The sequence below is a fragment of the Thunnus thynnus genome, chromosome 4 (assembly GCF_963924715.1).
Source record: "Thunnus thynnus chromosome 4, fThuThy2.1, whole genome shotgun sequence".
Taxonomy (NCBI): domain Eukaryota; kingdom Metazoa; phylum Chordata; class Actinopteri; order Scombriformes; family Scombridae; genus Thunnus; species Thunnus thynnus.
In genome coordinates this window covers 17420059-17442755 of record NC_089520.1, presented here as the reverse complement: position 1 = coordinate 17442755, position 22697 = coordinate 17420059, and the positions used below count along the sequence as shown (strand labels likewise).

The 22697-nt window shown below is 40.2% G+C and overlaps 1 protein-coding gene across 8 annotated transcripts in view; it reads right to left on the bottom strand.

Annotated features, from left to right (window-relative positions):
* Window positions 1-22697, bottom strand: part of cacna2d2a (calcium channel, voltage-dependent, alpha 2/delta subunit 2a) — a 160245-nt gene that overhangs the window by 105311 nt on the left and 32237 nt on the right. For all 8 annotated transcript variants that reach the window (XM_067587047.1, XM_067587048.1, XM_067587045.1 and 5 more), the window contains one exon: window positions 9281-9397. In XM_067587047.1, the coding sequence (XP_067443148.1) occupies window positions 9281-9397 (117 nt within the window). The remainder of the gene's footprint in view (window positions 1-9280; window positions 9398-22697) is intronic.

Below are 22697 nucleotides of genomic sequence, written 5' to 3'. Positions count from 1 at the left end.
TCTGAAAGTGAGAGACAACTCCTTCATTTGTCATCACTTCATGCCAACAGGAGGGACATAATCACTTGCTGCCGGTGGTGTAATTCATTGTGGGCGCACCAGCTGCTGTCAAACTGCTGTTCTTAGGGATGATATAAACTTACAATTTGAGTGTTTTAAGTGATTTAGAAAGCTTGGAGGTCTCTTTAAAGATCTCTTTTAAAAGGATGCATACAGTATTTATGGGGTTACTGTCACAGCAGGCAACATACAACGCAGCACAGCACTGGCTAACTGATTGAAAGGAATCGCCAGCGGCCGTATTATAATCAGTAACCAGACCCACATCAGACAAAAGGAGAGCTTCACTTTACTAATCTCCAGCTCTAGCACACTCTACCACTGAGGGCCAATCCAGATCCGAGTGACAGCTCTCACTACTCACAACAGCTTCACAGCGGTGTGATAGCGGGAGCCTCATTTTTAGGGCTGGTGGCCCTTTAAAAGCCTGAGGGCTAAATTTAGCTGTTATAAATTGGTTATTTGTGCCGGATGCCTGTTCAATTAAAGCCAGTCACTGAGGCGTCTGTGATCTCGCTGGGATGACGACTGAAGTCATCAACCACACACTCCAAGGAGGTGGTTTTACTCCCAGTGTAACTGCAGTAACAATAATTAAACTGTTGATTCCTACTTGTTGTTGTTTTTTGGCCCACCATTAACAAATAAGTGTATGAAGTATGACTTACAATTAAAATAAACAAGCGCACAGTTACTGCCTTTTCATTATTCAACTACTAAATGATCAAAGCAGCATTTCTCTGACGAAGAAAGTTTTATCGAAATATTGGTATTTATCCTAATATATACGCATCGGAGCAAAAAAGTGCAAGCAGCTTCATCTCCTTTTTGTCTTGGTAGATTTTTTTTGAGAGCAAGTACCTCATCAATCCAGTGTGCATTTTTCCCCCCACTTCTTCAAAACCACATTTCCCCAGCGGGAACAGTGAGTGAACTCAAAAAGAAGTTACTTCACACTACACAGCCTATTCTCCAGTGTTGGATATTCAGTGAAAATTATTTTGAGTTGACAGAAGATGATTTCATATGATGATCCATCTGGGACGGATGTTCAGAGTTTACAACTATTAGAAGTGTCAACTGATGGTTCTCAAGTTTAACAAAAAAACAAAAAAAATGTTGAGTTCCTTCTTTAAAAGATTACTATTTAGCTGTTTTCTCTGTCACATTGAAATATACAAAGCTGTCAGAATGACTGACATAAAAACAAGGTCATGAGCTAGCAAAGTAAGCACAGTACCCACAACCTGCTGCTACCATTTTATAGTTTGATAAGCGTTCAATGTCAGATCTAATTCCCTCAGTCTCTTTAGTGGAAATACTAGTGTGAATTTCAGATGTAATTCTACAGGATGTAAAAATGTCAGTATACTGCAGGTGAGATCAGTGTGAATGGGTCGCAAAGTTTACAAGTGAGTAGATCCAAATGTTCACACCTGTGCCAACACGTGCATGCTCACACTGCTTTCAGCATGTTGGCTGTGCGTGCCACGCTTGAGAGTCTGTGTCTCAGTGAATTATTAATGGATGTAACGTGATGACAGATGACTTGGAGCGGCCCTTCCCTCCCCATCCCTGACCCGGCTGTGTCATCTTGGTTTCTGTGGTCAGAAGAAGACGGAGGCCCGTGCAGTCTGATTGATTAATTCTGTCAAGCAGACTTTTGCTATCCCTGCGCAGTGTCCAGTCCGAGCTCTCCTGCAATCTCACACAATCACTATCAGCATGACTGCAAAGTCACAGAACATCTCCGTCATCCCTGAAAGAGAACCCGCCCACCATCCATCATCTTCTCTAATTCACCTCATATGCTCGTCCAATCAAAGAGGCCTGCTTGTCACGCCGTGTCCCATCTGTAGTTTTAAATCTTTCTTCCCCGCAGAATGGCATATCATCAATCCAGGTTTGTTTAACTACAGCGGAGGCTGGTCACTAAACAAACGAGAATGATTTTAAACTAAAGCAGGTCATCAGTACTCAAGGTAATCAGAGTAAAAAAAAAAACTAAAACATGGAGAGCCATGGTTGGCCGCCAAGCTGTCAATCTAAAAACGGTCTGTGGTGCAAAAACATGGGGGAATGATGGATGAGTGAGTGAATGAGGGATCATCCTACTCACAATATGTTTACTGTTGTTCAACTGTTGTTGTGCTGTTGTACAGTATATTATATCAAGGAGGGAGGCTGCTGAACTGTGTAGAAATGCTCCTCAGGTGCAAACAGCCCAGGTGGGACTACACTACATGTCAGCTTCACTTCTAGTCTAAAGATATTTGCACTGCTGCTGTCGCTGCTTTGCACACAAACCTCAGATTGAATCATATCCATTTATATGGGTCAATTTTTTTTTTTCTTCCCCAGAACGGTTAAGTGAACTACAGATCTCAGCATGCACACTTGTTTCACTAAAAAGACCTTAGTGCTGCCAGTGTTTTTCCCATCTATTGCAACTGTGCGCCTGCTGCTACAGTTAGCTCACTAACTTGTGTTGCTTGTCAAGTACATTTCCCTGGCGGTATTTTCTAAGAATATTCAACCAGGCCTTATCCCTCCACCTTGAATCCTCTCTGTTTGTTTGACCCTGCAACCATCTCAATAACCAACCCAGTGGAGTGCTGGATGTGTATCCAACAAGCACCGAGCAGCCCAGAGGCAGCCATCCTTCAGCCTGTAGGTGGTATTGGAATAGTATTGAGATCTGTGTAATTGGATTAGACCAACCTTAGTCCCCTCTCTATTCCACCAGTCCCCTCTGTGAAATCATAACTTAAGAGCTAATGGTAGTTTTGCTGTTCAGCAGCTGATGGGAATGTAACATGATCTCTTTCTGTAGCTTGTGGCCTCATCTTCCCTCCCCGAGGCTGGAAAATCCCAGCAGCGGCCTGACTGACAGCTCGACTCTGTCTGGCTTTGACTGACAGCGTACAGGGTGTTGTGCAGTCTCAGCTGGTTTTGAACGACCCAACTGATCTCGGGCCTCTGTGGCGATCATATGAAGCATCGCAAAGACGAGCACAGGAAGGGATGAGGTTCTCAGATCAGTCTGGTAGGTCTATTACACCTGTTTGGCTTTATGCACATGGCAGGTTACATGGAGGGCTGTGTTCTTTCTGGCTGCTCTGGGTTAAAAGGCCTGTCAGAGAAAGACTCTTGTAGTATCACTCAGGTGTGAGTCTGTTGCTCTGATAACTCACACACCAAACACACACACACACACACACACATTACAACTACAAAGAAGCACATGCAGATACAGTACTGGTGCATGAGATGTGCGCAAATAACTCTGCTGCCACCTGCAAATCAGTGTATTTGGCAACCTTTCAACTAATCTGACCTCATATAATCGAGCAACCAAACAAGTTGGGAAAAGTGTGTGTCCCCCCATATTCATCATGACATACAGTGGCTTCTCCTTTTCTCATGGCTAGAGGAGAAGTGATACCTATATGAATAGTATTACTATATAGTTATTAGTTTGTACATTTTCCAAAGGACTGAGAGATGAGAGATATTTTCAGAATTTGATATAGTTTAGGGGGGGAAAAAAGCCAGGAATGCTTTATTTTACACATCTTTTACATGTAATTTCCTAATAATTCTCTAAAAAAAGAAAGAAATATTCCAAGAAAGAAATATATAATTTAGTACTAATTGTAGGTCATAGAAAGAAAATCTCCATTTAAACCCAAGTAGATATTGATTTTGTTATTCATTCATTATAATAAACATAATTCTCCATGTATGTTGAATTGAATGCTTTCTGGCAGACAAATTCCACATTTTTACACAGTCAGCTGACTTGCTGTGAACTGACTAAAAGACTTACATACGCTACCAATTAATTTGAATTAATTGATTGGAAGTGTACCAAATGAACATAGTCTTCCTATAATTAGTACAAAATGACAATTCTTTCCAGAAAACTTCTTATGGATAAAATTACAACCCTAGATGTCTTCATTTACAATTCATGTAGGTTTTACAGTGAAACAATGAGTGTGAAGAAGATATATTTTCATTTTCTGCTAAATTGTCCCTAAAGCAAAAAAACTGGTACAACAAAAACTGCATACACCGACACAAAGGAAAGTTTGGAGATAGATACAATACCTTACTAAACTCATTCTCGATTGGCTGGTAAACTAAAACGGTGAACATCTACTCCTCACATAAAAAATCCAGTTGTCTGCTGTAACTCACATGGTGCTAAAATTTTAAACATCAGAGGAAGTTTTCCTGAATCACATTTCAACCTGTCTCAAAAATAAAGAGATTTATACAAAATGTCCAGCGGCAACATGCAGGCCTGTCAGCCTACCGGGGTTTATGTTACATTTTAATTTTGGCACCGACCATAGAATCAGATCATTGTTTGAGAAGATGGCTGAAGCCAGAGGCAAGAAAAGGAGAGCAGACAGAGACATGCAGTGGAGGAGATTAAGACAAGGAGAGGAAAGAATAAACATTGGGGGAGGCTTTTGACAAAAAGTAAGTCACCTTATGCTGTTTCTATTTTTAGGGTGAGGGGAACATTGAGTGCGCTGCATTTTGAATGATATTTTATAAATATTTAGATAGCTATTTTGATAGTGGCTGTGTGAAATTAAGCACATGTTGCTGTACTAGTTACGCCAAATGTGGATATTAAGCACAATCTACAAAGACTGTGTTCAGCTGAGCTGTCTTTTCCAACTGTTGCACGTTGCAAACTGCATCTTGTTCATAGTCCAGACAGGTTGAACTAATAGAGACCTACCAGCTTCTTTTTTTTTTTTTCACTTGAAAATATGCAAACACATTAAAATGATTAAAATGTGTTACTAATTTAGTATATTAAGGCTAAAGTAACTGAATGCAGAGCAATGAGAAAAGCTTCCCTCCTCAGTATATATCGGTAACTCAGTATTTAGAGTCAATGTGTATTTTGTCATTAGTAATATAAACATGAATTACAACGAACCACCCGAAGCAGTATTTAAATAGGTTGCAGAAGAATAATTTCTTCTTGCATGCGTACACACGCCTGTGCACACACACACTTCCTCCTTTTTTTAAGTGTGTAGCGGTGTGGAATATTTGGGACTAAGTAACCATTACAGGGGGTAGAAACAGGCTGGAATATAAAATGTGCTGAGCAGAGTTTGAGCCCTTCTTATCTGCAGCAGAGGCAGATCTATGCCGTAAGAGGAAGTTTTCATGAATCTGATAGGGTGAGCAAGCTGTCAATCTAGCAGCTATCAGATTCATGAAAACTTCCTCTCTTACATGACTGACATTATGCTACATCGCACACGTGCTCTCTGAAGATGGTGTCTTGTATCAAGCAGCTAGATGAAAGTTGGAAACTATAGCTAAGCAGCTATCTTTGAGCCACTTTTTAAAAAAAACATGTCAAGAGGATTAAGCATGTTTGGATCAGGCTATGCCTAAAGTCGCAGCAGTTGCGAGAAGTGGCAGCAGCAGCAGAGAATTTTCTCCGCAACAAACCGGATCCAGACGCGCCTGAGATCATCCATGTTGACCGGATGCCTGAACAATTTGACACCATGGATGTATAAAGAGAACTGGATACAGCGTCGGAGGCAGGGCCCCGTTCATTCCTATGAAAGTTGCTCAGTGGCGGATGAAGCCGAAAAAGTTCAACTTCTTCCGCATCTGTGCAAGCGCACTAGTGACTAACGCCGGCCGAGCCAGCTACCTCTGGTTTAGCATCCCCGGCTAACTTGAATGGGGATAAAACAATTCAATTGCACGGCTCTTCTAGACTTTCGAAATGTGATCAGACCGAATGGATCAAACTATGATAGTGAAACGTGTCATTTCTGAAACGTGTCTCTCTCACAATGTAAGTCTTTGGGAAAAAGTCTTTTTGGGCCAGCATGCATCACATCATGTTGTAATTACACGGTTTGGCCGCTATGTCAAATTTGCTTCAATCTCTATCCAGTTCTCTTTATATATCCATGTATGACGTTTTTGTCTTTTGAAAGAGAACTAACTGACACTTCGGATTGCGATGACATAATCATCCTTTCCAACCCAAAGCCCAGAAGACTCTGCCGTGTGTAGGAATAGTAGTCGCAGGTAGGCCAGTGTTTTTTTGTTTTTTTTTTATTCTGGACCACTGTGTTTATGTTATGATCGCAGTTTCTGTGAGGAAGTTCTGAATTGTAACATATTCATTGTTCCATTAGTAAAGTAACGAGGGTTATGCAGTGTTGAATTTGTTATTGTTGTGTTATTTCCTCTTTTATTTATAGATAGCCATTCATCTGACTGGCTCATTGATATACCTGTAGTATTCTGACATGAGACTAGCAATTTTCCCCTATATCATTTTTATACATATCTAAGCTTAAAAAAAAACTCAGGCCTATGCAGATCTTTCCAGGCCCAGTCATTAGCTACTGATCTGCAGACTGCATTAAGACACTGCTTTCACTTTTCTCTTCATATGAATAAGCCTCATGAATTTATTCACTTACGGCCGTGAATGTTTAAATTAAGTGAAAAAAATAAATAATAACCTGCCTAAATAAAACATATTAACTTGTTGCATACTATTTATTAGGTTTGTAATCCATAATGACATAATGACTCCCTATTTCTTTGCATTACTCATTCCCTTTTGCAATTTTATCATCTGACTTCTCTTTTCCTTTCCTCCCTGCTCTCTTCTTTTTCATCTTTTGATTTTTTCCCCCAAACTCTTTCTCTCCTTCCGTCTATAACCCCCCCCCGCTCCCTCTCTCCTTCCCTGCCGCTTGCTGCTCATTTTTAAATCTATGAATTTCTGAACATCATTTTCTTGATTTTTCCACGCCGCAGGGAGACATTCTCATTCCAGCCCTTCTCTTTTTTCACCTCATTTCCTCCCTCCTGAGTGAATCTCCCAGACAGGATGTGAGGTGACAGTGTGGCCCATGGAGGTTCGGCTGGGTGAGTTGGGGGTGTGGGGGGTTGTTGGGGTGTGTGTGTGTGTGTGTGTGTATGTGTTGAGGGAGGTGGGGGTTGAAGGTGGGGGTATAGTACTGCCTTCTCCCTTTCCAAAAAAACAGGGGTGGAGGATCATTGCCATTCCAAACCCATTCCTACACATGACCACGGGAGACGTACTGTAACGCCTTCTTCCCTTTTAGGATCCAAGGTGGAGAAATTAACCATGCTTCTGAGAGACTTCTGCTCCTTGGCATGAATGTGCCTCATCCCACAAGACCACATGCTCTTAAAAGATATACACTTCTGTCACTTTATGAAGCTTCAACGGCGTAAAAAAAAAAAAAATGTCACCACGTTTGCCTTGAGTGACCATATCTCGGCAAAAACAGAGAAAAGGAAAGTGGACAGTTCCTCAAACGTCCCCATCCTTAAATGAGGTGCCACATGGATGAAATTCAAATTATACCTTCTTCACACTCACTCATAAAACTGTTACACAAATATAAAATTAAAGCTCAATGTTCGGCAGTAGAAGCCAGATGGTTTTGAATGTAAAATATAAATATCTAAATGCAGGGTAAAGTTAAACACATTTTAAAGCCTTAATAATTTGTGTCAGTATGTGTTTGTGTGTAAATTTAAGACCAAAATTGGCTTTAAATAGCAATAAATACAAATTCTAATCAGATAATTTAGGAATTATAAGCTCTCAATGTGTCTTTTAAATTTAAGTGTGAAGATGATTTGAACAAAACTTCCTACCTAAACAGGGGACAACAACATTTTGATTTTAAAATCCAATTTTTCAGGATTAGCACAAATGCTCCTTTACTTTATCTTTGACTTTTACAAATTAAAAATTGATTGTGTATACTTTTCTCATTTCCCTTCTTGTCACTCTGTTCGTCTTTGAATTTGTGTCCCTGTATCCCCCCTCACTCTCTGTTTCTCAAGGGTTAGAGATTCCCCACTGTGAGAGAAAAACACATTTTTAACTAATCACAGGACTGTCTGAGCATAACCGTGGTAATAATTACATCCAAAAAGGCAGGACATTGAAACGGTAACCTCTGAAATAACCCTACACCGCACGCACCACACGCAGAACTATCTTCCTGAATATAGGCCTCCACTATTAAACAGAAAAAGTACTCAAAACTAGTTTAATAAAGATAGAATATTATAGATATAGAATATTATGTCTATATTTTTTCCTCATTGGCAAAATACAGTCAGCTTGAAAATGTATTTAAACTACAAAGAGGAATAATAATAGTATAGTTTCTAGAAGACTTCAAATTAAATGAATAAAGTTAATCCCCTTCAACCACTTTCCATATGGAAGTCCACAACCTTTTGGTATCATAAAAAATATAATATGAAACAGGAGAGCTAGAAGACTACAAAAAAAGAAACTATTATATCTATGATAGCTGATTTAGTGAACATTCACACTAAGCCGCTTCAATTTAAAAACGCAGGGTTGGGGATGTGTGCCGGTACTGTTGGGAAGAACTTTCTGTCTCATCTAAGTTTCTCTGTGATTGATCATTTTAAATGTGAATACAGCCAATCACACAGCTATTGTCATTAACACGTATTTATGTTAACTTTGGTAAGTTGTGTCTGTCCCACACTTTATCAAATGTTGGTTATGAAGCGCAGTTTTGTTGTTTGCTAACTGAAAAGAGAACGCAGAAGAGATTTAGCTATTTTTCTCTCGTTTCAGTGTTTGACTGTGGGTAGAAATCTTAATGAAAATGACCTGGAAACACCAGGATGCACTTGGTTTTCACACAAAAATTACATTCAAAATGTTGGATAGCTTAGTGTAGACGTAGTATGGAAAAATAATGTCAAACAAGCGCAAGTTCAACTATGATGACGCTGTTGACGCAAAATGTCCCTGCATGTTTGGAATTATTTGAATTATTTAGGACCTCACTCAAAGCAGACAAACGTCTGTTGTAATATGTCTAAAAACTTGTCTAAATGAATCTTCTTGAAAATATTTCTTTGAGAGACTGAGCAAAATAAAATGCACCAAATCAGAGAGCTGCCACTAAAAGGGGCAGTAAGGTGTAATGACTGAGGTATTGTTTTGTATTGGAATTTGTATGGAGTTTTATATATGCTGTCATAAAACACAAGGCATGTATTTCTGTTAAAAACAATTGAACTTTACAGGAAATGATCCGTGTATGTGTGCATCTGTGCACAACGGTAAAGTGCGTGTTTGTACACAGGTGTTATAATATGTGGAGAATCATCTCCTTACCTCCAGGGCTTTCCTCTTACTGTTGAGAAGCTTGGAAATGTCGCGTGCCACTCTCTCCACCAAGTCCTTGGGGTTGTTTCTCTTGATTTCAAACTGGCTCTTCTTCTCATTATAAATCTGCAGATGGAGAACAAAGGGAATCAAAGTTCAGGTTATCAGAGCCATTAGTTTAATTAAGAAGATGTAAGAGGAGCTGTTTGCTTATTCTAAAGGTAGCACACAAGATGGGAAATATTTACTGTAGGGCAGGCAGTACACAGCCTGCCATTACACGCATAAACCTCAGCACTGTAGCAGAATTAAACACAGAACAGAGCCTTAATGGCAAAGCACTTAGCAAGCCAGCTGAAGTCTGGCAGTCAGGATCAAATTAAATAAACGCAAACTCCAGCAGATCCTCACTGTTGGGTGAACACCTTGTATCTCCACAATGTTAACTGCTTTGGAACTAAGACAAACAGCCTTATTTACAGCTTTGTGACAACATATGTGTGACTTAATCCAATGGGTTACCGAAGGCTACCCAAAACCCAACAGGCCATATAATTTTTTTCAACCCATGAAGAACCATAATCCCTTAGTTAAAGTGAAAACAGGAATTACACAAACACTCTTACTGGGGCATTAACAAGACTAAAATCAGGTAAAACCCATTAAACAGACAGAATTTGCAAACAACATAAAACAAGTAAGAGGAATGGGATTTGGGATGCCACAAGGGACTGGGATGTTTGGGAAAGAGGGGCATCCAGAGGCAGGACGACAGATGCTTGGACCGCTGACAGAGGAAGGTACTCGGGAGATTAGTCTGCTCCCCCTGGAAGAATTTCGAAGGCTGACTCAGCGGCCTGGGCTCTCTATAGGATCTGTAGTCTACAACAGAGCACCACCCGAGGGATTACCACTTATCCTGCTGCCCTAAGACACTGCAAGACCCACTTTCACACCATAATACCATTTTGTATAGTTCCTCAGAAGCAAACCAAGGAAAAGCCTGTTGTTGATGAATATTTTAAAGCAATTAAAGCCTTCTTAAGACTTAAATGTGAGGCAGAAATGCAGCATTTACTCTGGGTGTATGTTAGTTTAACTACCCTTAGTTAGAGGTACCAGAAACTGACTTATTCAATCAATCAAACAGTTACTTAAGTAAATACATATTCAGTATAGTGGACACTTCATCACTTTCACTCCACAGAGAAGAACTGCAATTTTTAAAAAAGTACAATCAAGACTCGAAAGTAGATATTAAGCTTTAGTTTAAATCTGTAGACCAAATGTGAATCTGAAGCCACAACAGCTAAAGGCAGCCTCAACAACAGACCTCAAACTTGTTTTAGAAGACGACAGTTTAACAAACTGGTTGTTTTCAGGATAGGTGGGAGGACATTTTGGAGTCTTGTCATTATATACTATGAAAAGAAATACAAAGACACTTTTGAAATGAGAAAAAAAAAAAATCCATTGTAAAACCAACAGTTAGCCTTTGCAAGCACTTACTGTAAATGACGGTTTTAAGTGAACTGTTTCTTGGGTCCAACTAAAAATTCAAGAGGTCGATTTCAGGTTCCTGTTGTTCTCTCAGCAAGGCCTAAGACTGGTGATTTAATTTACAGCAGTCTACTATGCCGTTAATGAAAGCATGTTGGTTTGTCAGTGTATGTCTGACAAAAAAACAAAACCTGTGGTTCAGTACTTGAGTGATTTGGGGTATTTAAATCTATTCATCTCCTTTATTGAAATCCAAGAAGCCGTTTTCTGGCCTCAATAACATGACAACCACACAGCTTATTAAGTCACGGGTGTAGTTAATGAGGAAGTCGAGTTTAACGATATCTGGCAAAACGCTGATGTAAAACTGCGTGTTCTCTGCTAAGCAATGACAATTAATATCATGTTTACTGATGATGGTTACTGAGCCTTACAGCACACCACACACACGGAAAATAAGTCTTAGTAATGAGAAATTGTCAAGACAACTGATACTAAACTGAATTTATGAGCAAGGTTGTAACACATCTCCGGGAAAAAAAGTTGTAATGGTCAACCATATCAAATACAGAAAAGCTTCTTTTTCTTTCTATGTTTTTTTAATGTCAAATATTCAACAACCTTTTCATTTGTGTGCATCACATGTCAACTAGACTGGAACTTCTGTCTTTGTTCAAATATTGAGAAGCAGTGGTTCATTTTTGTTTGTCGCATATCTGAACCTTGAGATAAAGAAAAGCTTGGTTGTTTACATCCAATTTATCTGTGAAACGAGGCTTTTCTTAGGTGTCATGAGAAGAAATTGAGGCTCACAGTAACAATGCTTGTGTGTAAACTAATACGTACTGAAAACAGGCAGAGCACGGCCTGTGAATTTTGCATAACAAAGTAGAGTATTTCCAACACTGAAGCCTGCCCGTCTCTGCTATTTCTGCTCTGATCAGATGTTCACAATGAGCAAGTCAAAGCTTGTATTTATCTTTTGATTAAGGTTATGAATCAATTAAACTAGGATATTGTGGCCTTGGGTTTCTATTTATCTAGGTTGTTTGAGATTAAGACCAAGACACACACCAGCTTTATCAAATTTGATTGATATCAACACGTTTCCTAAAGGCGTGCACTGAATCTGAGGTCTTATGATTACATGTTTACAAATATTCCCATATTTCTTTTAAAATTGCAAAAGCACAGGTCTCTAGCTCTATTATGAAATATTATGTCTGTCAGATTGATGTGTTGATGTGCAGCAATTAGGAAAGGAAAACACAGGCATAAATATGATCCGTCTCTGTCGAGCTGAAAGCCGGGCAGGCAGCCAGAGGCAGTTTCCTTCCACTGGCCCACTGAGCAGGCAAACCTGGCCCCAGAAGCTCGGACTATGCCAACCGAGCACTCGGACGAGATTCCTGGTGTCTTATTTTGGCCGTCCTCTGAGGGATCAGAGATTCCGCCTAGTTTCAAGCAATACTTACAACTACTTCTCAAAGTGAAATGTGAAGGTGAAATCTGAAAATTGTACAATAATGCAACCAAAAAAAAAAACCTTTTTAAATGTGTTTTGATAAGTGAAACAGGTGGTTCAATTCTTTTAGTTATGTTTCTTTTAATTTTGTGCTTCAGTTGCTCATCCTGAAAAAGTCATTAGTCTGTAATTCAACAGTCTATGCATGCGCACTAACACACACACACACACACAAGCTCTGAACGAGGCAGCCCCCAGACTTGAGACCAATAATCACATGAGTATTTGCACACATGAAGATACCCACACTTCAAACACACACACACACACACATGCAGCGTACGCACCTACACACAGACAGTGACACACATCATTTCAGAGGGCTTTTTCTCAAGGTGGAAGAAGCCATTAAAGGAATCTTATTAAACCATAAAACAAGAGCGAAGTTTTCTCCGCTCCATTGACAGACTACAAACCCCCGACTCTTTTAAGCGATGCATTTTTCAAGTCGATTTAAAAACCATGTCAAATTTGTTTTTAAATCAATATTCATTCCCTTAATGTGTGGTAGTGCTCTCTGGGTCTGCCTCTCGCTGGAAGATTCATAGCAGTCCCAGGGACATTACAGGCAGAGCCTTCTCTTCTTTGAGGTTAGAAACAAAACACAAAGAGATCAATAAAACTCATATTGCTTCATGCAGGGATTCCAAAATATTTTTTGTCATTATAGGCAGTAAGGTCCATTTATATGTTTTTGTTTTTTAATCCTTTAAAAAAAGAAAGAGAGAGAGCTCAGGGAGTATTTTTCGAGGGAGAAAAAAAACTTTCTAATGCAGCATTATTTGTCCTGCATTCTCCCTCTATATTTAGGGGTTTAAAATAACTTCAATGTGCTGTATAATTGTGTAGTTTCTACTACTATAATCATCAAAGAGCCTCATTGGAAAACGCACTGCTTAATTACCTCCTCAAAGCACCGAGCCAGGGAACCATTGAGAAATGAAGTCAACCACTGTCGTTGTGGTCCAACATGTATAAAAATTAGCTGCTACAACACAGGATCAGTTAGTAAAATACATAACAGCACCAAATATGAGCAAAATAACTATTAAACTGAATTTAATATCAATAGTAGGCAAAAACTACAGGTTACAGCTCATCGACCTGAGTGGACTCTGTTGGACATAACCTACTGTGTTGTTGGTGAAGGATAGATAACAAAACCATACAGGGCTAAACATTACAATATTATCATTGATCAAGTCTACATGTGTGTAGATTTGACTTGATGTAGACTTGATTGATGCAACATTTGCATTATTGACATACTGCAGTTCACAGTCCAGATGTCTAAATGAAAAAGTTAAATTTAACCAAAATGTATAACAGCATATTATCCTCAATACTTACATTTTGTTCTTCTAAACACACTCAAAAATTTGGGGGTTTTAAATAGTTTACAAATTATCATTCCAACATTAAGCTATAGTTGCAATTATTTTTTATCCACATTGCCCATCAGTACATTTACATAAATGTAGCAAATAATTGAATTTATTCTGAATATAGTTTAATGCATTCCATGATCTTTTAATATTTAAATTATTGTGTTACAATCAAGCCTCTTTTGATGATGTATAATTGAGCAATTCAAATTTTGGAAAGGAAGCCAATATTTATTGTTGAGTAATGTGTTTTGTACAGATCTATATGTATTTTATTGTTGAGTTTTACGTATTTTAAATGTTCATCTCAAGACTGGCATTGCAAACTAGCTTAGCCTGTAAATGCAATGCTATGTGGCATTAGTTCATGCTGTATACTTGTCCTTATGCAAATAAATTACATTAAATAAATTAGTAGTGTTAAATAGCCTACTTGAGCATATGCGTGCCCCCTCAGTTTAAATGGAAAGACACCAGTGTACCGTATCCACCTGCACAGTTTGTTCCCTTCTCTAGTGACCAATGTTTATTGTGTATCATGTGCTGCCACATAAGCAGCACTGGTGTCGGTTTCTCTGTCATGTTGTATGTGAAACATTATGGGATGTTTGCCTGAGGAAAGCCTGTTTTATCCTCTTTATCACTCTACATGGACTAATAAAATATACAAAGAGAGAAAAAATAAAGATAAACAGTACTTCAGGGTGCTCGTCTCTCTGACAAGTTAGCCATTATTATGCCCCTGTAGCGGGCAGATGAGGTCCTTTTCCATTGTGAGGGAAGATTGAGCTGTGCTGTGAACTAGACAGAGCTCCAGCCCAGACAGAAGCAGCCGGACAATGAGCATTAGGTTGGAGGAGCACTGTGCGCAGACTGACAGCACATGGTAATGCTGGCTACAAAAGGCCCGAGGGGCTTTAAATCCTCTTTAGGTAGAGGTTGGAGATGAGTGACCATCATCGCTGAAGGGCCATAAGCACATCAGCCCACCTGAAATTATATTTGAGGGCTTTAGAGCTTGACTCACTCAGGTAATGGGGCAGCTATAGGAGAAAAAAAAGCAAGTACTATGACAGGCGACTTTACTGATAATCATATGCAGTGTGTGAGCTGAGGCAAACCACTTGTAAACGCTTGTAAAAAAAAGTAAATAATGAATAAACAGCAGAAACAACAGATCTCTGTATACACTAAATGCAGAAAACATAGTGGAACATATGCTTATTATGAATAAAAGTGAAAATCCTGCTGTTATGTTTGATTACATATCTAACTGCGCAGTTGTTTGGCATTCACCAAGCATACTATCAAACTATGTGTATTATTAGAAATAAGTAGTAGATATTATTTCATCTTATTGCATTTCTTTGTTCACTGTTGGTTTAATTTAGGAAGATCATATTATATAAACTGAGCATGTGTTTTATTTTATGTTCCTTCTGAAATTTCATAAAACAGAAGTATAAAGTATAAAATTCAAATACCCCAAATACTGCACCTGCAACACAAGTACAAGTACAGAGCTGGAGTAAATGTATTTAGTTACTTTCCACCACTGTATTGACTAATCATTTAATTTATTTACTTAAAAGTTTGTTGATGATTGATGTTCTTTTTCTATTAAGGGATAATGTACACGGTTTAGTACCATTTAAACATTTACAGACATGTCAGTCTGACTGTAAGCGTCATTTTGTAAAAAAAAAAAAAAAAACATACTCAAAAAGGGAAAAAGAATAAAACGGATGTGACTGTTTTGTGGAATCCATCCTTTTGTAAAGAGGAATGATAATTCATGGATTGGAGAGGCTGTGGATCTAATTAGCAGTGTTAATCAGTTATGCTGTTGGCTCGAGGCTGTGATGCCTGGACAGCTTTCTGTGCAGGCCTGTCATTCTCACAGGAAAAGAGGAGAGGTGACTCTGCAGAGTGCCACTGACGGCCAATCGAACCTTCTGCTGCTAACGCTCACACAGGATACGACAGAAGTAACTATGCCAATCGCTACCAATATGCTTCCTCTGGCAGTCAGCGCACTTGAGCGTACACTGAAAAATCACACACACACAGTGAGACATGCAAATGCACACGTGCGCAAAAACTCACACTCACGCCCTCTGCACAGCTCATGCACGTCACACATACTCTCATTCTCATCATTAGCCATGATGACTGGTTCCAGTGTGCCAAGCTCTGAGTGTCACTGTAAACACGCAGATGGGACGACAGAGGGTGGCGAGACTCCAGAAAATTACTGTTAAAAAGTGGTATGCAGATTCAGCTGGCTCCCGACATTCATCAAAGAAGTCCACTGCTTTGCAAGTCAATCCCTGTACTCCTCAGCTTCGGTAACATCGCAAAAAAATACTTGTTAATGCTGCATAAAATTTCAATACCAACTCGTGTTGCACAAACTTTGGATTTTTCAAAATGTTCCTCAAGTCATCAACACAGCAGAAGAAAGTCAAAACATTAAAATGATAACAAATAAAAAAATATTTCAGTCTGCCTCTGCCACTGTGTATAAAGACTTATTTGTTGACTTTTTCACTATGTTCGCTGGTAGCATTGATGTTCTTTGGTAGTGCTGATGTTTTTGTCCCTTCGTCTGTGTCTAAGAGAGAGGACTTCTTATCTCTCTGTGAAGTCAGCCACAATAGGCTGCGTCTGGCTGCTGCAGCGCGGAGGTTGACAGAGACAGATGCCACATCATTAAGGAATATTAGTGGGCTCTGCCGAGCAGGCCCAGCTTCCACGGGCCCCAGGAAGAGTTCAATAAGAGAGAACACATAGGGAGCAGCAGCCCCTCAGAGGATCTCGATAAGACACAACACGCCAGAAGCCTCTCACAATTCAATAGGACTGGAAGCCTCCAGAGGAGTCCAGTCAGACGCAGAAAAAGCAGAAGTATTGACTGCTACTGTGGATGTGGTGTCTCAGGGAGATTTTTCTGTCCCAATGAGACAGGAGAAAAACAGACCGATGAGTGTGTCGGCAATGGACAACATGTATACAGCTGGCCTGTCAAGCTTTGGACTCTCTATATGTGGCAGCATGGAGCTGTAGTAAAAGCGATACTCTGCTTTGTAAGAGTTTGAATGGTAGTGTCTCTTTTTTTAGCCCAAGAGCAAAGGTGTAAGCAATGGATTAAATAGTGTTTGACTGCTCTAACATAAGCTGCAATTGTTAGCAGGTCTGGCTAACTAGCTATTACTTCCAAGAAGCTCATCACTAGATAAGGTTTCATTAGTTTGTGGGTTACAGTTTACAGTATAAAAAGCGCTGTTCACGACCACTGAATAGTATTTCCTTACTGTGTGGTAGCACAACACCCGCCCTGGATGCAATCAGAGTTGCTGCCATGCTCTCTATTGGATTTGGGGATGTTTACCATCAAGCAGCACCAGCCAACGTTGCCCAAGATAGCGTTACTTTTGCCCAACACATTTATTAGTCCTAATCCCAAAAGCCTGTGAACCGTACTGTTTGAAAATAGTAACAAGTATGTAAGCTAAACAACCAAACATTAGAATGATGTAACAGTCAGACCTTACATTTGTCCTTAACATACTTAAAATACTAGGAGGAACTAGCTCGATAGTGCAATACAAGAACAACACTGTTTCTTATTTTTTGTTTTTCGGGTGAGGCTGCTGACTTTTTGCCTGGAACATGCAGCTTCAGTCTAAGTCCTTTAGCATGTTATCATGTACGTAGCAAATAAGTGGACATTCATAACCCCCATTGACAAGTTTTAAAATGAGTCCGCTGAAAACATTAAAAAGACAACTCATGGAGCTAACATTAGCCTGTCATTTCAGCTGTCAAAATTGACAAGCTGTCTGCTTTTGTTTACCTCTGTCTGTTAGGGACACATCAATGTTGACTACATATGTGCCATGCAAGACTGGAAAGCTCGAGGGGTCAGTTGATAGTCACACACAAACATGCTAGCTGGACTTACTAGTACATCCTCTTAATAGTGAAATGCCAAGTATTCACAAGCTAAGATATCCAAGCCCTAGCAGGTCAATTTTGCATGTCTACTCCTGATAAAAGATGTGTAAATAACAACATTGGAAAATTCCTAAAATCCCAAATTTCAATGGCCAGTATTGTAACGGTATGTGCAAAAGAAATAGACGTGACTAACACTGTCTCAGAGGCACCACAGGGTGCCACTGCCAACATAAAGTAACTCAGAGTTAGCTGCATCCGGGCACTCATCATAGGGAACAAAGGCTGGGCTAAATATTTACATACACCCCTTGGGGAGAGTTTGAGATTAGAGAGAGAAAGATGACATGGAGGGAGGAGGAGGGGGGGAGGGGGGGGATTGGCTTCTATAACATTATCAGAGGGATTGTCAACTGGTGATACAAACAGGTCTGAACAAAGAAAAACATTACTGGTGCGCACACAGCCGCAGCCACATACACGTGAACAAACACCCCACAGAGACAGGACTTTGCATACGCTCAACCTTGTCTAATCTCCATGCCAAAATAGCGTATTCACCTGCAGGTACTACAGTCTCATTCAAATGTCATCAGCGTATTTAACTTGCTGTCTTTCACTGCTTCATTGCATCTTACCAACATCCTAAGTGATGCAATTGCCATCTTCATCCAGAGCTCACTTGTGTCACATTATACAGGATCTAGAGGCTGTTGAAAGTGCTTGTAGCTTCTAGTTGTAGTGATTGCCATAGCTTGGAGATTTGAATCTCAGTGCCATTTAAGATTAATCAGTGTCCAGCTTAACCGACCAAGAGGCGTTTAAAATACTCAAACTGACCTTGAACACAGTGTCTTATATTATATTTGATCCATTTCTGCTACCAAGTGAGCAGAGTAAAAAAAAAAAAAAAAAATCTGATCCTCCAAACAGATCAAATGTGCCAATATGACAGTGTGAGAGGGGATATTCACTATGCCAAGCCACAGACGGCACAAACCAACAGGCAAACAAGACCAGCTGGACAGATGGAGCCCACAGCGATCTTTTAACTGCCCGGTTTTGTATCTATTCATTAATTAGCCCTGTCAGCAGAAACCAAAGGGTCATGCAAAAGTGGTGTGTGATCACAGCATTCAGCAAGATCTGCTCAGTGCAAACCGGCCAGCCAGTTGGCCACGATCAGGCAGAAGGATTCATAGTAAAGTGACTTGTAGGAGTGGAGAAGGACGAAGGGAAATGTGGGGCAGCCTTCCCCCTGCTCCTCGCCTCCCTTCCATCCTCAGTCAGGGTATTTGTCTTTCAGACAGAGATAAACTGCAGCCTTTTTATTAACTTGCTGATGGTAGGGAATTGTTTTTCCCATCCACTAGGTTTTCTCAAATAGACAGCCGCAAAAATATCCTCCCTATAATTCTTCCCTCCACTATTTCTCTTATTTTCTTGAATTCCTCCACCCCTTCCCCATCTCCGCTCCTTTTCAATACTTTATGTAGCTCCAAAACTGTCTGCATGTTGTCACAGTAATGTCTCAGGCAGGGGCTGCTGTATATCAAACACACAATCATCCAAATTTCATCTCCCATCCAATCACATTAACTCACAGCAGCAGCAGCAGCATAACACGTGATGAGTCTGCATCTGTGTGTGTGTGTGTGTGTGTGTGTGTGTGTGTGTGTGTGTGTGGGCATGCACATTATCTCTTGGGGCATGTGTGCCCCTTGTTTCTGTATCTAAAAGACTTCTAATGTGTGAAACTGTGCACAGTTTGTTTTGGTATGTGCATGAATTTGTGTTTGCATGGTTGTGTTTTTGTGTGTGTGTGTGCGTGTTGGTGTGTGTGTGTGTGTATTCGAGTGGGCCGCGGAGGTCCTCCTGCTGAGGAGACAGATCCCCGGGGGGTTTCTCTCTCTCTCTCTCTCTCTCTCTAGAGTCTCCTCCACTTCCTCCTCATTTGACTAATTACCGCGCCACTTCCACGCCACTGATGAAGCCTGGCACCTGTCCATCCATCTAACTATGAGCTTGGATTGTTGCGGTCTATTGATACAAATGGTTAGCTAAACTTCTTCTGTGGTTTTTTTTTTCCATTTTTATTCTAGGAAAAAAAAAAAAAAGAAAGAAGATACTGACATGGACTGGCCTACTCTTAGCGAGGCTTTTTGTACAATGCAGCCTCTTTTTAATATTAAAGCAAAGACAATGTTTTTGGTTCATTATGTGTTTAAATAATCAATGTCCAATTGCATTATTTTTACTTTGCAGCCCATTGCACAAGCTAATGTTGGTCCTAGGTCATCCGTGCCAGAAAGTATAGGCACCGCTGCTCTTTCACGCCATCTGTCTGTCCTCTTCTGTGGCTCATATTCTCTCTTCATCTTTTACACAGACGCTAAATCTGTCCCACACTGCTCCTCACATTTCTGCCAAGCTTTAGCAACTAGATTTCAACCCCTAAACTATTTTTGTCTTTCAGCTTTTCATGTGTTGAATTATTTGTATTAAAAATTACTGCCTCTCTGGAGCGCCCCTGTAGGTGAATGGTTACTGCGCGTGCCGCGTAACCGAAACATCCTTGGTTTGATTCCAACCAGGAACCTTTGTTGCATGTCAGCCCCATCTCTCTCCCCTTGTTTCCTGTCTTTCACTTCACTGTCAGGCAAGTCATCTTAAAATCTCTCCTGCTAAGTTCCCTCATGTAAAAAAAAAAATCAGTAAATATGAAATGGATAATGAGCTGAGAGTATAAGCAACTTGCAGAGCCAGAAACAGCACAGTGTGGATCGGCTATGATTTGGAGAGGAGACTTCATCGAGGTATTAGAGCAGCAGAGGTCAATGAGGTGTTATTATATAATTCAAATGGGTGAAAATAGCGTGCTTGGGATTCACAGCAGAGGAACAGAGTGCTCATTATCCACATATACAGCCTATGTTTAACATGACTCAACATTGAAGAAAAACACGCCTGAGAATGTGTTTAGTTTATTATTGAGTCCTACAGATTTTATTTTCTTAAAACCAGCCAAACAATTGGAGTTGATCATTTCAATCCTAAAAATGAAGTCCATCATTTATTTAATGTTAGTCACAAATAGACTTTTTTTTTTAAACTGGATTCAAGTATACCATACTGGTTTAGCTTTTATGCGCGGCTCTGCAGGCGCAGCACTTACCTGAGTGACACTCGCTATGACAGCCATTTTGTTTTGGCCCACTTATCTCTGTCTTACCACAGGCAGAACGGAGCAGAGAGGGAGGAACCCAAAGACAATTTAAAACTCACAGTACAGATTACATTTCAAACCTCCCAGACTGAATATTTAACCCTCTTGCCTTTCGATAAGCGATAGGGGGATTTTCACTGACTCAGGAACTCAATTTAACCTCCCCTCTGAGAGATGAGGCCGCCGAAACGTCCTATAGGCTCGCCCTTGGTGATGGCCGAACCCCTTCTTCCCTCCTCCCTACTGTCTGACACTAACAGTAGCTGTCTGCTGGGCCTGATAGAGAGCGGCTCCATGCTAAGTCATTACACACAGAGCGCAGCCTAATTACACACAGACAGCCCCCCATGTAACCTGCCAACAGGGTCACTGCTCTTAGAAGTGACAGCATTAAGGGAACAGCTACATAAACCTCGGGTGACAGATAAGAGACAGAGGGGACGTCTTCAGTGTGCTATGTGTATGCCTTTGTGTGGGTGGGGGTGCGCCCTCGACATCCTTACATATCTACCCCTGCTGAGAGATGTCAGAACCGGCTCCTCCCTCCATCCTTGTTCTTTCCCTCCAAACCTCGGTGCTCCGCAGCACAGCTCGCAGCCCTAACAGGTTTGCAGCGATACACTAAACTGGACAAGCTCTCAGTGGAAGGAAGATAGTTCTCCATATTGAACATCACAGGGCCGCTTTTACAGCGTGCCAATTCCTGCCAAACCGGCTGTTTCCATGGAAACGTAGCACTTAATGACCGATAACAGAGAACAACCTGGGAAGAAAAAAAAAAAAAAAAAAAGACAGTTGAGAGCAAGAGAGAAAGAGAAAGACACTGACAGAGAGAGATGGAGAGAGAAAGAAGGAGATCTTGTGGAACAAAAGAAGCAATTTAGTATCGGAGGACAGCATGAAGCCTGATTATGTCGTCAGTGTAAATGATCATTAATTTCCCTCTGTCCAGCTGGGCCAAATTAATGCCTACCCATTCTGCACTATAGAAAGAGAGCCAGGGCTTAACCATTTCACTGGGCACCCTCGCAACAGCAGCCGTGGACTTAATAAAATACTGAGCTTGGACCACACCAACATCTATACAGGGACATAAAGATACACTTTTCTACAACAGAGTATATCATAAAAATCTACTATTTCAATCAAAAATCTATTTTAAAAAGTCAAAAATCAATGACATAAAATAACCTCTTCTTCCAGTTTTGTCAGCAACTCACTCTTCTGTTCCTTCAAGAATCATAAACTACCTCTGGCCTTTTTTTTCCCAAAGACATCCCGGCACTTAAATTGAGTCAAAATAAGGTAAGTATGCAAAACTACTTTTATGCCCAGTGGATTCAGTCTCACTCTGGGGCATGTTACTGACTTACACTTGTACAATCCAATCCAATAGGTCTGTGTTTCTGTTATTTTGAAATGATATCCAGTTTTTCCTTCTTCTTTTTTTTTTCAACAAAAAATATATGTTTCTGTTCAAGATGATATGCTTAAAAAAATGATCTCACCCCTGCGTCACCCCTATTTTTGTAATATATAATATTGTTTCAACCCAATAATCAGCTCCAGCATAAGTTGCTTCTATTTATCCTCATACCACACCACAACCACACAATTAACAGCAGAAAACTTACATTAAACTACTCAAGATACAAATAGGATCCCACATTTTAGATATACTCCTGGTGTATTTACACATCACAACAAACCTTTAAACTGCTTCATTATATTCCACTGAGATGTAAAGAGTGCGAGGAGGCAACAGGACTGAGGACTCCTGATGGCCGACAAAACTGATGGCCAGAGAAAACTGCATCGTTTATAAAAACTATA